The sequence below is a fragment of the Seriola dumerili genome, unplaced genomic scaffold (genome assembly GCF_002260705.1).
Source record: "Seriola dumerili isolate Sdu_G_001 unplaced genomic scaffold, Sdu_1.0 BDQW01000230.1, whole genome shotgun sequence".
In the NCBI taxonomy this organism is placed as follows: Eukaryota; Metazoa; Chordata; class Actinopteri; order Carangiformes; family Carangidae; genus Seriola; species Seriola dumerili.
Window position 1 is genome coordinate 2,673,835 of NW_019174485.1, and position 15,623 is coordinate 2,689,457.

At 40.8% G+C, this 15,623-nt stretch overlaps 2 protein-coding genes across 2 annotated transcripts; both read left to right on the forward strand.

Moving 5' to 3' along the window:
- The first annotated feature begins 3,561 nt into the window (after window positions 1-3,561).
- On the forward strand, window positions 3,562-12,090 carry LOC111229268 (transitional endoplasmic reticulum ATPase-like). The gene is made up of 18 exons (XM_022755524.1): window positions 3,562-3,584; window positions 3,962-4,073; window positions 4,148-4,320; window positions 4,435-4,577; window positions 4,712-4,842; window positions 5,818-5,949; window positions 6,079-6,181; window positions 6,394-6,527; window positions 6,729-6,864; window positions 6,979-7,091; window positions 7,838-8,002; window positions 8,174-8,296; window positions 8,394-8,606; window positions 10,357-10,535; window positions 10,621-10,750; window positions 11,104-11,262; window positions 11,577-11,728; window positions 11,872-12,090. Exons 1-18 carry the CDS (start codon window positions 3,562-3,564, stop codon window positions 11,975-11,977), a joined length of 2,427 nt encoding a protein of 808 aa, XP_022611245.1. The 3' UTR covers window positions 11,978-12,090.
- Window positions 12,091-13,211: 1,121 nt separating this feature from the next.
- Window positions 13,212-15,552, forward strand: ndufb7 (NADH:ubiquinone oxidoreductase subunit B7). Its single transcript, XM_022755639.1, has 3 exons — window positions 13,212-13,465; window positions 14,588-14,756; window positions 15,390-15,552. Exons 1-3 carry the CDS (start codon window positions 13,354-13,356, stop codon window positions 15,475-15,477), a joined length of 369 nt encoding a protein of 122 aa, XP_022611360.1. The 5' UTR covers window positions 13,212-13,353; the 3' UTR covers window positions 15,478-15,552.
- The last annotated feature ends 71 nt before the right edge of the window (window positions 15,553-15,623 follow it).

Below are 15,623 nucleotides of genomic sequence, written 5' to 3' on the forward strand. Positions count from 1 at the left end.
AAACAACACAGACACACACACACACACACACACACACACACACACACACACACACACACACACACACACACACACACACACACACACACACACACCTGTGTTTCTGTCCCTCCTAGCCCTCTACAACTGCTCTGGTCCATAAATGACACACAGAAACAACGGATTTCCTGGACTCCAAGGATTTTCTGCCAAACAGAGCACAATTGTTGGAGGGAGAAAGCAGACTTAAAATTTTAAGATGCAGAGCTTTAAAATGCAATGCAATTTCTCTTTTTTTATTTACAATGATCAAGCACTTTGCAATTTCTTCATTAAACTGTGCAAGATGTCTTTAAACTGTTATTTCATGCTGACCTTTATGCACATTTTGAAATTGGTCGTGGTTATTTTGTGTGGAAGTAAATTTCGGTTTGTTTTTTTTTGGGACTGGGATGCAGAGGTTTCTTGCTGTGGGTGCGTGTTTCGATATATACATAGACAGAGCATGATGGATTGAACAGTAACACTTTAGAAGTTGACCGGATCTGATACATTCCCAGGAACTGGAGTGGATGGTTGGGATTCTGTTTAACTTCTGCTGACCCATCATAGTAGCCCTTTACTTGAAGATAAAATGCTCCAGGCTTCACGACCTTTCACAAACGGTGGTTGGTCAAAGCAATAAGCTGATAATTCCCCCTAGATGTTTGAGAGGTTGTCGGATCTTGTCAGCTCGTAGATCAGCAGGTGGTTGATTTTGTGTCGCTTAATTTAGGACATAGACATGCTCATAATATTTTCAAATATGAACTAGCCATGATCTGCTCCGACCTACGCCTCACCAGATCAGGGTCCGGTTTCACAAAGACAGACTTTGACTGTGGCTTAGACTTCATGTGCTCCTAAATTTATCTCTTGCACAAAGCTGTCCAGTTCTTGACTATCTTAAGTAGACCTAATTTGCTATGAACTGTGGGTAAATTACAACTTGTTTTTTTTTTTCAAACTAACACATGGCTGACTGAGCAACCACATCCAATCGCTCAGCTCCGTTCCCTTCAGCAGAAGGGAAGAATTCAATGATCACAAGAATATGGGAAAATACAGAGATCAGTGTAACAATACAAGAACCGCTGTTAGAATAAAATGTCAGTGCAGCGCAGACCTGTAGCAGAGCTGAGATGCTGTGTCTTCTTAACGCGGCAGGACTATGGACTTCTGCTAACTTGTCGGTCAGGATCAGGTTTGAGCACCAGCTCTTCATAAATCCATTGTTTTGAACTTGAAGTCTTTCCTAAGTTTCCCCTAATTTCTTACTACTTAGGTATTACTTAGGTAGTTTACTAAATCGAGTGGCACCATTAAAAGTTAAGAAAGGTCTTAGCTAGTTAAGACCTTAGTAATGTGTAAATTAGTTGCTAGGAGACTGAAACAGAAACTGTTGCTGTAGCACTGTCCAATCAAGAACAATGAACTATGTAAACAGGAAGTCACTGGAGGATTATATGATTGCACAATTGGTAAAAATTACAGTTTTAATTACTTGGAGAAATATGTATTTCAGAGTAAGTAGTCCTCATACAGTTTAGACTGAGGGGGAAATATCTGATTATGCTAAACTAACTGTTATTTACTCATATAATAGCATTTTCATAATTTGACATATGTTGTGTTATTTTTTGTGAAATGTTATTTAAATCTTGGCATTTACATTGTTATTGAAGAGCACTGATGATGTTTCAGGGCAGATTTGACGACCATATTTCATTTTATCTCTAATTTTTACACCAAATGGATCGTATTTAGCAAGCAAGCTTTGTCGCCGCAGTTAGCTACACAACAGTTTGTGATAATCTCTATGTAAGCAGTAGTTCAAGAGGTGCAACCCACATTAGACTCATCGAAGAGCAAAATTAAGACGGAATGACACCACAGACCAGTCTAAAATATCTTTGTGAAACCGGCTCCAGCTGCAGAAATGTTGATCAAACGCACCAGCTAACTCAAATGAAATCAGCAGAACAATCAAATCTAAACTATATATAGTAAAATTAATGTGTAAATATATTGAAACATATTCCATTAAATACATTAGCCATTTGTAAATTATTGGAATAACTTTATCTAACTGAAAGATGTTATTGCAGGGTAAAGCTGAGTCAGTCAATCAAACAAATCTCATACCACCAGCATTTTTGAAGTGTTTTTACTGGTCAAACCTTAAACCAAATGCTGTCAAACTGTCACACAACTCATTCCTACCTGCACTGTAACAGCATACATTCCTGGTTTTGCGTCACAAAATAACATTTTTTTTGTTATATTTTTTGTCTGTTTTCAGCATATTGGTTTCATTTTGTGAATGTTTTCGGTCCATTCTCCACACACCAACCTTTAAATCAGCATTTCTTTGTGCATTCAAACCTCCTCTACCCCCCACCCCCCTTTTACTTTCACTTTCTTTTTCGCAGAACACATTACAGTTGGTGAAAGGTGTATGTTACAGTGTTTGTTGCCACCGTTCACATCACGTCATTCTCATTTGTTAAAATCTGTAGGAGAGGACAGCTGTGTTCGAGTCTCACAAGGGGATGTACAGTACGCCCTTGTTGCTTGTCTCCTGTTATCTCCTGCTGTAAGGACAGTTTTAGTAATAAAAGTTTAAATGAAAACACCACAGTGTGTGAATGCTCAGTTGTTGCAGTTCTTCTTTGCATGTTGTGAAAGTGTATACTACGCCTGTGTGTGTTTGTGCTTATGTGAGGGCTGTGTGCATATGTGTGTTGCAGACATAAACCTGCATATGTATGTTTGTGTGTGTGTGTGTGTGTGTGTGTGTGTGTGTGTGTGTGTGTGTGTGTGTGTGTGAGGGAGGGAATCCACCAGCGGTTTAAAGCAGTTGGGTCGCAACAGCAGCTCCCTTCAGTCACAATGACAAGTGTCGAAGGGGGAAAGACCATGCAAGGACTTATCCAGAAAATGACTGTAAGACTGTATGACTGTAAGTCTGCTGTTTTGGAAAATAGGCTCCATGCAGCATTTATTTTGACCCATAAATATTTCACACCAAGTCGGGAAGTGTTTGCCAAGATCAGCTAGGTACTTGTGCTTGCATTTGCTGGTTAGGAGCAGAGGGAGGAGGGAATAACATGCTATATCTGTCCTGGGACGGTCTCCAAGGTAAGTGTTTGCCTGGGATCTCTGTGTGCGTGTGAGAATGAAAGTGTGTGTGTGCACATGATGGGGTTACAAATAAGACAGGGAAGCATATTAATATCTCCACTGATAAACAGACAGGCTGCAGCTCTCACAAACATGGTGGTTCAAGGCAACAAAGGGAAAAGAAAACACTGAGACTCTCTGCTGAGAACGTCTGGGCCTTCGGGAAGACCAAAACCACACCAGGGCAAATCAGATCAGGTTGAACCTGAAACCTTTGGCACTGATCAGAACAGAAATCAGTTCATACAAGATCAGCTCCCCGAATATACCACAGTAAACAACTAAAGAAAGCAGTGAGGGAGTGAACCTTGAGTGTGAAAAATTGAAGATTGAAATTTGACGAGACAAAGGACAGCAGTCATGCCAGGCTCAGGAGGAGCAGAGTGAGTGAGACAGCTGCATATGTACAGTATGTGTGGGCGACTGATGCATATTTGAACATGTTATACTTTATTACTGTAGTATTGACATATGTTATCCAGAGCATATTTGTGTCATGTAACTGGTGTTACTGCATGTGGAATTATTATATATTATTTAAAAAAAAAAAGATTGGAAACATATGTTGGCATGTATTTTACATTAAACTTAAAACTACTGATTAATTAATAAGGAATTTCCACATATCTGTACACTCATATAGTTGCTATGTGCAGAGCAAAAGAGAGTCTAAATACAGCTCAGTGTCACATGAGGAAACTAGAGCTACGAGTGCAGCGCTTGTATGTGAGAGAGTCTTAATGTGCCTCTTGTTTGGAAGCCCAAAGGGAGAAGATTTCTCCACTGCCATCCTGAAGCAGAAACACAGACCAAACAGACTCATTGTGGATGAAGTTCTCAGTGAGGACAGCAGCATTGTCAGCTTGTCACAGGTGTGTGTGAAGTGTAAATATACACCAAAGGCAAGCATGTATTTGGTCTTAGACTTGTGCATTTTCCCCACCAGAATAAGACAGAGGAGCTGCAGCTCTTCAGGGGGGACACAGTGGTGTTGAGAGGGCGGAAACAACGTCAGACGGTGTGTATCGTCCTGACTGATGACACCTGTGGAGATGAACGGATCCGGTTGAATCGTGTGACGCGCAGCAACCTGCGTGTCCGGCTTGGTGATGTCATCAGGTAGCTCTCGCACCTGATTAAGATGTGGGGTTTGAGAACACCATATGAAATGATCGGGAGTAATCCATGGTCACCTGCTGATGTGTGTGTGTGTGTGTGTGTGTGTTATCACAGTATCCATGCCTGCCCTGATATCAAGTATGGCAAAAAGATCCATGTTCTCCCAATAGATGATACCATTGAGGGCCTGACAGGGAGCCTCTTTGAGGTTTTCCTCAAACCGTACTTTCTGGAGGCTTACCGGCCCGTACACAAAGGTACCGCAACACCTCTGATTCTTCTTCTATTAAAGAGCTCTGTTCATAACATGGCAACCATGTCATCACAGCAACAGCAGCCTGAACTCATTCAAACGCTCCTGTATGTAGTTACTTGTCATCTGTGCTGTCAGGTGACATCTTCCTGGTGAGGGGGAGCATGCGGGCGGTGGAGTTCAAGGTGGTGGAGACAGACCCCAGCCCCCACTGCATCGTTGCCCCAGACACTGTCATATACTGTGAGGGAGAACCAATCAAAAGAGAGGTCTGTGAGAGATTTATGAGCCTGCGGTTTGCGATGTATCAGTGTGTATTAACATTCAGTGGCCACTTGGCAGAAGGACCAGGAAGAATTCTCTTTTACTGCCACATCATCTTCATTGAAGCATCAATACAAAACATTTTACACAATTTTGTGTAATACTAGCAGGAAAATGAAGTATGGTATCAGCAAGGCTGCAGCAAGGAAAACAATGCCATCAATTTGAACAAGGAGCTTTGTCCAAGGATTTGTTCGTTTATTGTTTGTTGTTTATCATCAGACAAAAAACTAATTTTTCACTTGAATTCAGGCACTTCTTCCTCATCCATAGTACAGTGTATAATGTAGGCTTTTCAGTATGCATCTCAATTTTACAGTACACTTATTTTTGTCATTTCTCTAGTGTAACTCTATATATTGAAAATGAAGTTGGAATGGTTTATAATAGAATAGTTTGTTTACAGCCTTGGTAGCATGACTCGGGTCATGTCCAACTATTTTTGTACGTTTTAGAAAGAAGCACACCCACTTCATGCAGCAATACTCCAGGTGTGTGGAGGGTAGATTGTAGGCTGATTTTGGACCCATGCTACTTTTTAACAAATCCTGTTTACAATCAAATTTCTCACTTTTTCAGCTTGTCAATGCCATCGAGGCAAGATTGTTAAGAAAAAATGACCACTGATATTCCCATTTTGAATGATGATCTCTCTCTATGGTTGGCTTTTCACTCTGCGCTTCGAGTGTGGCTGTTCAGAACAACTATGGACACTTTTCCCCTCAGCTGTGGCCAGACAACACGACATGTAAACTATGTTGTTTTCTTTTCAAGTGTATCCCGGCCTTTACTCTACAATAAGAATGCTGCAAAAACTTTATCAAAGTTTCATGTACCCTGATTAGCATAAGTAACCTGTCAAATCATATTAATGACAGAGAGTCCACCTCATCTGAGTCCTCCATTCTGCCCTGTGACAGGACGAGGAGGAGAGCCTCAATGACATCGGCTACGACGACATTGGAGGCTGTCGGAAGCAGCTGGCACAAATCAAAGAGATGGTGGAACTTCCTCTCAGGCACCCGGGTCTTTTCAAGGCTATAGGGGTTAAGGTGTCATACACACACACACACACACACACAAACCCCGACCCCATCCACCCATAAATCAGCTTCTTCCCTTTCTAACATTAGACATTTCTCTTTTCACGACTGAGTGTGTTTGTCACTCCCCTCTGTCAGCCTCCCAGAGGCATCCTGCTGTATGGTCCTGCAGGCACAGGGAAGACCCTGGTGGCCCGAGCTGTAGCCAACGAAACTGGTGCCTTCTTCTTCCTCATCAATGGTGAGGCTTTCTTCACAGTGACACAGTGAGACCATCTGTAGAAAGGGAAAGATGGAGAAATGAGCTGCTCTGGCGAAGTGAATTTTTTTCAAAATAAAGTATGCAGAATTACTAGTCTTATTGGAAATTGTAATTTACTTATTGTTTTTCCTATAAATGGCTCTGTGTTGGAGAAAATGTGTCTTACCTGTTGTGCATTGTTCTGTCACAAGGTCCTGAGATCATGAGTAAGCTGGCGGGAGAGTCAGAGAGTAACCTAAGAAAGGCGTTTGAGGAGGCAGAGAAAAATGCTCCAGCCATCATCTTTATTGATGAGCTGGATGCCATCGCTCCCAAGAGAGAGAAGGTAAACAACAAGGGATGAGTTAAGAAGAACTCTGTGTCACATCTGGACAATCAAGTGCTAGTTATGCTTGTTTCATTTCTCTGAAATCAGGCAAGTAAAGGAAAAAAAAGTGTTGAAATTTGTGTGCGCGCGCGCGTGTGTGTGTGTGTGTGTGTGTGTGTGTGTGTGTGTGTGTGTGTGTGTGTGTGTGCGTGTGTGTAGACCCACGGTGAAGTGGAGAGGCGTATAGTGTCCCAGCTCCTGACCCTGATGGATGGCCTAAAGCAAAGAGCTCATGTGGTTGTCATGGCAGCAACAAACCGACCTAACAGCGTGGACCCCGCTTTGAGACGTTTTGGTCAGGACAGACACAGCTCCACACACACACACACAGAGAGAGAGAGAGAGAGAGAAAGAGAGAGAGAGAGAGAACCAAACAAACATTTACTAATATGGTGATATCTCTCTCCAGGCAGGTTCGACCGAGAGATTGACATTGGAATCCCAGATTCGACTGGCAGACTGGAGATCCTGCAGATCCACACCAAAAACATGAAGCTGGCTGACGGCGTCGACCTGGAGAGGGTGAGAGAGCGCGGCAGCCCAGGCCAACACACACAAAAAACACTGATCAAATTGGAAATTAAAGCTTAAAGAAACATAGTTGATTGACAAACTCTTAATAATAATAATCAGCTAACTTTTTTAAGTCACCCTTTCAAGCAAAAATGCCAAACATTACATTGTTCCACCTTCTTAATTCTTTGCTTCTTTGCTGCTTTTGTTGGTGTCATGTCATGGATTTAAGACTGTTGTCAGTGAGGTGTTATCTAATATTCTCATGTTACAGAACATGAACATTTGGCATCAGACTCTTATTTAATGACAATTTTCCACTTCATCCATATGAGAAGATGATTTTACTTGCTGTGAGGAGAGTAAAGATTTATTTTGCATGAGATACTCACAACACCTTTAATTACATTGACAAAAGTCCTCTGGATTTCTGTAACCTTTACCTTGACAGTAAGCATTATAATGTAACTTAGAGAAAATAAAACTTGTTGAGAAAAGGAAAGATGGGGATTGAGACTTCTGTTTGGCATAAATATGAGAATCTGATCAATAAATATTCAAGTTCACATGAATGTCTACCAGTGACAGATTCAGTTGACCCATCTAAATGTGTCAGCGTCTAATTTCAGTGTTAGGGTTGAAAAAAAAAAAAGGAGCTTTAAACTAAGATGCTATACATTCAGCAAATACACCGCTGTCTGCTGGCATCAATCTTTATATGGATGTGTGCCCCTGAGCAATTCAACATATTTCAGATCGCCACAGAGACCCACGGCCATGTAGGCGCTGACCTGGCTGCTCTTTGCTCAGAAGCTGCTCTGCAAGCCATCCGCAAGAAGATGACCCTCATAGACCTGGAGGACGAAACTATTGATGCTGACCTGCTCAACTCATTGGCTGTCACCATGGATGACTTCCAAGTACACACACACACACACACACATACATACACAATCCTGTTTGTATATAGAAATTCCCTAAAAGAACAGATGTACAGCTTGTTATTTGTAACCTCACAATAAAAGCCAGACATGAATGCTTGTTAATGAATGAGTAAACAAAGTGAGATTCTTCTCCTTTCCTTCCATCAGTGGGCGCTGAGTCAGAGCAACCCATCAGCTCTGAGAGAGACCGTTGCAGAGGTGCCTCAGGTCAGCTGGGAGGACATCGGAGGACTGGACGAGGTCAAGAAAGAACTGCAAGAGCTTGTTCAGGTGGAAGAAACACACACACTCATGCCAGCAGACACAGTTTATACCAACAAACACAAGCCCATCAATAATCCATCGATCTTCATCTTGCTCTCCTCAGTACCCCGTCGAGTATCCGGAAAAGTTCCTGAAGTTTGGGATGACCCCGTCTCGTGGAGTGTTGTTCTACGGCCCTCCAGGCTGTGGGAAAACCCTTCTGGCTAAGGCCATTGCCAATGAGTGCCAGGCAAACTTTGTCTCCATCAAAGGACCTGAGATGCTCACCATGTGGTTTGGAGAATCAGAGGCCAATGTCAGAGATGTCTTTGATAAGGTGAGAGCAGGGTAAGGAGTGAAATAATAATAATAATAATATATCCTCTTAATAATATAATATATCCTAAAAATGTCAATTAAACTAATGTGCATGTCTTTGGACTGCAGGAGGTAGCCAGAGCAGAGTGAACCCATGTAGTCATAGAGAGAACATGCAAAGTCCACACAGAAAGGCCCCATGCCTGGGATTCAAACCCACAACCTTGTTAGCTTGAGGAAACGGTTCTAACCACTGTACAACCGTGTTACCCTATCACAAAGTCATACAAACATCATACTATAGTGAGGCATAAAAATAAAAAATAAAAACATCATAGGTATGGGGAGGAACGGACACTGATTTGGATTGGATCCTGATTGAACAGGAACACACCTCTCCTTTTAAAACCTATTGAGGCTCTTGCACAGTCGTTATTAAAGGAGAAAAATGATATTGTGAATCCCATTCTGTCGCATTCAAAGACAGTGTGGCAGGAAGTACTTAAAAAATGTGTGATTTCACATTATACTCAGAAATATGCATCTATATGGAAGAGGACAGTTTTGTTTCTTATAGCAGAATGAGGGGAAAATTCAATGTGGAAGGGCAGGGCCACTTTTGGAAATATTCACACATAGACACTGTATTAAAGGGAAGGTTGATTTCTATCAAGATAGAAATCCAATAGAGTGCTATGTACAGCTACCACCAACATAAAACATCTAAATGGTATGAGATATGTCCCTTGCTAAATAATAACTAGCATAATAATCTTAGGATGATATGGGAAAAAGACCTGGAAGGTACATTTGATGGAAATTGGGAGAGGATTCTTTCCAACACTGGGGAATATGTCTGCTTCAATATGAGAAGCAGGAGGCAAATTTATTCAATATAAAATACTTCACAGATATTATTAAACCCCAACAAGACTCAAGAGAATGGACCTTAAACATCATAGTATATCATAGTATGCATAAAAATCTCAAAAAAAGTCATAATATAGTAAGGCCTAAAAAACTGTCATAGTATAATATGTCAAAAAGCGTCATAGTATACTAACACATGAAAATATCCTAATGACTTTGGATTGCAGAACCCATGTAGGGAGAACAGGAAAACTCCACACAGAAAGGCCCCACACCCGAGATTCAAACCCATAACTTTGTAGGTTTGAGGAAACACTTTTAACCGCTGTACCACCATGTTACAACTCAACTTACTCTAGATATTGAAGTGTGACTCACCGCACACAACGAGTGCACTGGATACAGCGTACCCCCATAACAAAATCATTGTAAAGTAAGACATAAAAATGTTAAAAAAAAAAAGTCATAATATAGTAAGTCATAAAAACATAATATAGTAATCCATAGGCATAAAAACGTCAAAAATGCCATAGTATAGTAAGGCATGATAATGAATAATGAAAATGGTTTAGCCTTTGAAATAAATGAATAGCCTATTAAAACTACCAAACAGTTTCCAAGCCAAATGCAGTAGCATTATCAACACTACTACTAGCATCTATTTGTTGCTCTGCTTGAGCAGAACTGCTCGAGAGCCCAAACAATGTAATTATATTTGGTGCCTAAAGGTGCTAGAATGGAGGCAGTCCTAGTGCTAAAATATATCGTGGGGCATGTCAAGCGCTCTTGGGGGCCCCCTTGTGGCCATGGGAGCCCTAAGCAGCCGCTTAGTTTGCATATCCCTTGGGTCGGCCTTGACAGTAACCCTTCTGACCTCCTGGCCTCTTCTCTGCCCACAGGCCAGACAGGCAGCCCCCTGCATCTTGTTTTTCGATGAGTTAGACTCCATTGCCAAATCCAGAGGAGGCAGCGCTGGTGATGCAGGTGGTGCAGCCGACAGAGTCATCAACCAGATACTCACAGAGATGGATGGCATGTCCGACAAAAAGAACGTTTTCATCATTGGCGCCACAAACAGGTGCGTGCATGTGGATGCCCCCCCCCCCCCCCCCCAATGTCTGCATTTTTACCCGTTTACTTAATTCTCATTTTGGTCACACCAGACCTGACATCATAGACTCAGCCATCCTGCGGCCGGGCCGTTTGGACCAGCTCATCTACATCCCGCTCCCGGACAAACCATCTCGCACCTCCATCCTAAACGCCAACCTACGGAAATCTCCTGTTGCACGAGTTAGTTACACACTCATACAAAGACAAATTTTTTTGTACAGTAACTTCCTCATTTACATAAGAGTCGATAGAAGAAATAGTAACTTAAGCTGATAAATGTGGGAAAAAATATCATGTCTTACTTTAAGGAAATAATAAAACTACAAAGCATTTGGTTACTATAACCCAAGTTCTCTGAGAAAAGAACTTTGCATGAGTAAATAGATTCTTATTTTACCCTTTGGATAAAAAGTTTTGAAACTGGGGAGCAAACACATACACAAAGAATAGTATTTCTAGATTTAGTATTTTCACAACACATCAGTTTCTCTATCTCTCTTTCCTTCTGCACCTGCTTTCTCTCCCCCCTGTAGGATGTGGATCTGGAGTACCTGTCTGACATCACAGAGGGTTTCTCTGGAGCTGACCTGACAGAGATCTGCCAGCGGGCTTGTAAGCTCGCCATCCGTGAGGCCATCGAGGCTGAGATCAAGGCTGAGCGTCAGAGGCAGAACAGACCAGGCATCCCCATGGTCAGACTGTCAAGCTACTACTGCTGCTACACTGCATAATTACTTATTTACGCCATATTTACTGTATTAACCAAGGGATTGCTAATGCGCCCTCTCTGACATTAATAAACACACACACATGCTCCACTCGTCAAATCAGTGCCAGGCTATGTGTGCTCGGTACAGAAAGACTGTGGAAGATAAAAAGTTCCCTAAAGGGCGGCTGTGTGTTTTGTAACATTCAGCCTTTGGACTGGGAACACACATGAACACACACACACACAGTGCATATTGTTTCCTACTGTAGTCCTCATGATGTTTCTATCTGTGTTCAGGATGAGGACTTTGATCCAGTCCCTGAGATCAGAAAGGACCACTTTGAGGAGGCAATGCGATTTGCCCGTCGCTCTGTCAGTGACAATGACATCCGCAAATATGAGATGTTTGCTCAAACTCTGCAGCAGAGCCGAGGTTTCGGAAACTTCAGGTACACCCACACCCACACCCACACCCACACATAACAAACATATACATATACATATAAATGTACAGTACATTCATGTGTCACAACAGAAAATGTACTAATGGACCTTGTTTTAATTTACTCCTTATTCCTTTCTCCACCTATAGGTTCCCTTCTGCTACTGGGGCACGGTCTGGAGGTCAGGGGTCTGGCCCCGGGTCAGGAAGGCCAAATCTGTACAGAGAAGAAGGCAATGATGACCTCTATCAGTGAAGAAACTCATAGAGCGGCACAGTGTTTTCCTCTCTCACTACTCTGCTTGGCTTCCTTGAGTGGAGGGACACAGATAAATAAAAGAGGTGGAAATGGCAAGAAGAAAAAAAAAAGGAAACAGCAACACAAAAAGAAATATAATAATAATAATAAATAAATAAATAAATAAATGCATAATAACATGAATTGAATAATACAGCAAATAAATTCTGCTATAATTTTGAGTTTCAAAGTAAAAACCAATACACTTGGCACTGAGATAAAACAATAAATATGTCAACCATAATAACATAAATGCTTTGGGTTACCACACATTGTAATCTGTTAGCAAACTGAAAATTATGTAAGTTGTGTGTATGTGTGAGTTTGATATGCGATAAATAAATTTATTTGTATAGCTTTATGATCACTCCTACGGGGTTTGTTTTGAAATCATGGAATATATGTTGTTTTTGCACACGTATCATTTACGAGTGCAGTTTAAAGTACTGTGAAACGACACTGAGGGTGGATATGATAGTTTCCATTTAGCTGCTTCAGTTTCAGGATCCTGGTATTGCTGCCTCACTGTCACACTTTCATTGCATATTGGGACTCTTGAATAGAAACCATTGTTAATGTTTTTAGTAAAACCCTTTTCCTGCCATGACAAGTCAAAATGTCTGCTGTTAAAAAGGCCTGTTTGAGAAACACAAATGTATTTAGGGATATGCACCATGTACACATAATATTAACTGAAATGATTAAGTCAGATCCTCAACACTGATCCACATGAAACGGTTCATGGAAATTACACAAAAACTTTTTTCCCACATATCCCTTTTGGTTTTAGTAATGTAGATAGTCTCTGTTTTATTTGCCAATGGTAGGTTGTATATAATGCATCCCAATGCAATAAATTGAACTTTAAGGCTCAGATTATATTTGAACATTTTAAAAGCAATTTGTATTTCTGAAAAGTCTGGGGTTCTTTCAACATATAACTCTAGAAAATGTTCAAGTTTCTTTACCTCCCAATGACACAGACTGAATCTGAAGCCTCCCGTGTAGTTGTCCAACACAGCCTGTCTTGAAAAAATAATGAATAATGAATATAGCTGAATCGGAACTGTTGTCATTATCATTATTATTGAACACTAAATTGGTTGAAATGACACAGAAACCTGCCAGCGGAACCTTTGTTATTTGTCCAGAGGGAAGGTGTTCCCCTGAAGCACCGTTCGACTGTTTATTTCCGGCAAGAGGCGGAAGTAGAAGCAAGGGGCTTGTGGAGGTGACCGAATGGCAGATAGCAGAAAACCTTTGGAAACATTAGATTAGCACTCAAGGTGAACATATTATTTTCAGCTAACTGTGTATAAACGTCGTCGGTGCCAATGGGAGCTCACCTGGCCAGACGGTATATTACCGAGACGGACACCGAGCCGGACCCTTCGAAGAAGTATGAGTTCGACCCGCAGATGGGCTTCGCAGAGCGGAAAGAGAGAGGTCTGTCCGCAGTGTCCAGTTCACATCTACCTTGCATCTTACAATGTGTTTATTGCAAATTGGTTTGTAGTTAACGTCCGCATTAGCCATGCTAGATTAGCTCGTCAAACGTTAGCCGAGCTAGCTTTATGCTAATTAGCAGCTAACTGGGGTTAGAGGAGAGCCGCTGTCAACCTGTGGCCAACCCGCTCTGCATATTTACCTTTAACTGTTTATTTCAGCCATTGGATCCGACACAATCTTGTAAATGCAAAATATTCGTAGAGTAACATCTAAATGATATTGTTATTGGCTAGCTGAAGCTGCATTTTGACTGCCAGTTATCTATATTTTTACTGCAGCTCCCCAAGATATGCGAGAACGTGTTCCTGTAACAAGATATTTTCCTCAAGTCATAAGCTAATCATTGTATTTTAGTGTGACAACGTTCAACTGACATTCTCAGTTATTTCAGAGGACATTTAAGGTGAAATCTGACTAATAATTATGTAATGTTTCCCCAACACATTCTGTTGCAGTTTTCACACTAAAACATAAGTCCAACATTGCATTTATAGATACGTGCTAATGCAAAAGGTTACAGCCACTCTGCAATGTATTTTTTCATTCATTTTTTAATATTTAATTTCTTTCTTCAATTGTGTCAACCAGACATAATTCAAATCTGAACACCTAAGAGAAATTAAGACATTGTCTGGAGACAAATCCTGTAGCAGTACACTAACCAGTTAACTACTTACCTTAGACTTTTACAGAACCCGTAGTGATTTTATAGGAGTTTGCACATGTTCTGATTCTGATGTAAAGCCTCAAATAAATGATTTAATTTAATATCTCTGGGGAGTCACTTCAAAAATGTAGGGTTCAAACGAAATAATTGACCATTTACAATTCAGCTTCGTTATGTTGCTTATAAAGGGTTTTTATTGGGTCAGTAAAGCCAATCTCAGTGGCACTGTGCCTCTCTAAATTAGTATAGATCATGAAGACTATATCACTACCTGGACAGGATTTAAACAAACACACACAGTTTTCAGTGAATCCGTAAGACTCATAACCATCCAAATCATATCACGTACTTGTACATTGAAAGATGGCTGAAAATGTTTTTCTGTTTGCCAGAGATGATAGCGAGCCAGGAGCAGATGAACTTGGCCCAGCTGCCTGTGGAGCAGAGGGACTACTGTGCCCATCATCTCCTAAAACTCATGAAGTGTAAGAGGGACAACTGGCCCAACTTCCTGGCCTGCAAGCACGAGAGACATGACTGGGATTACTGTGAACACCAGGAGTAAGTGTTTACACCAGAGACATATTTTTAGGTTTAATAGGATTGACTCTCCTAGACATTTATTTGTCATTCTAACTAAATAAAAAAAAAAAAAAAAAAAAAAAAAAAAAAATTGAAATGAAATCTACTGGCCAAGCCAAAATATTCGTATAACTAAATCTAATATGTCTTCAAGACTGACAACACTCTTATCACTAGGTCCACTTAGTAGCTGTTCTGGAGCTTTTGATCATATCACATACTTTTCCTCAGCTGATGTAGGTTACGCAGTTGTCAGGGATTTGTAGAAATTGAGACTCTTTTTCTGAGCACTTGAAGGACTTCCAATCCAAACAGATCTTAAAGATCTCAGTCTCTTCAGGACTCTGAAAACTTGGTAACCAATGTTCCTTTGTGGAAATAAGACTCAACAAGAAAACTCAAAGAAACTTGAAACTTTTTTTTTTCTTTTTTTTGTCAGAACTGAGATTGTATCTCAAAAATTAAATAACCAGTAATTTATAGCAGTACTTAATATTCCAGATCGTTAACTTCCTATTTAATTATTTAAACTTAATCAAATATTATGAAAATTTGATCATATACACCCAACTTGTCATTAACTAGCCATTAACCCTGTTTTTCTGCCTCTAGCTATGTGATGCGCATGAAGGAGTACGAGAGGGAGAGGAGGCTCCAGCTGAGGAAGAAGAGAATCGAGGCCAAGGCTGAAGCTGCATAATCAGTACATCCTCTAATTCTTCTTCTTTGTATATATGAGCTGCTGTTCACAATAAACAATACTGTTTAATCTTCACCACCGTTGGTCTTAATACGATCAAATCATCAAGTAAGACTTTTGTTTATACAGTTTAAAAGTCTCTGCAT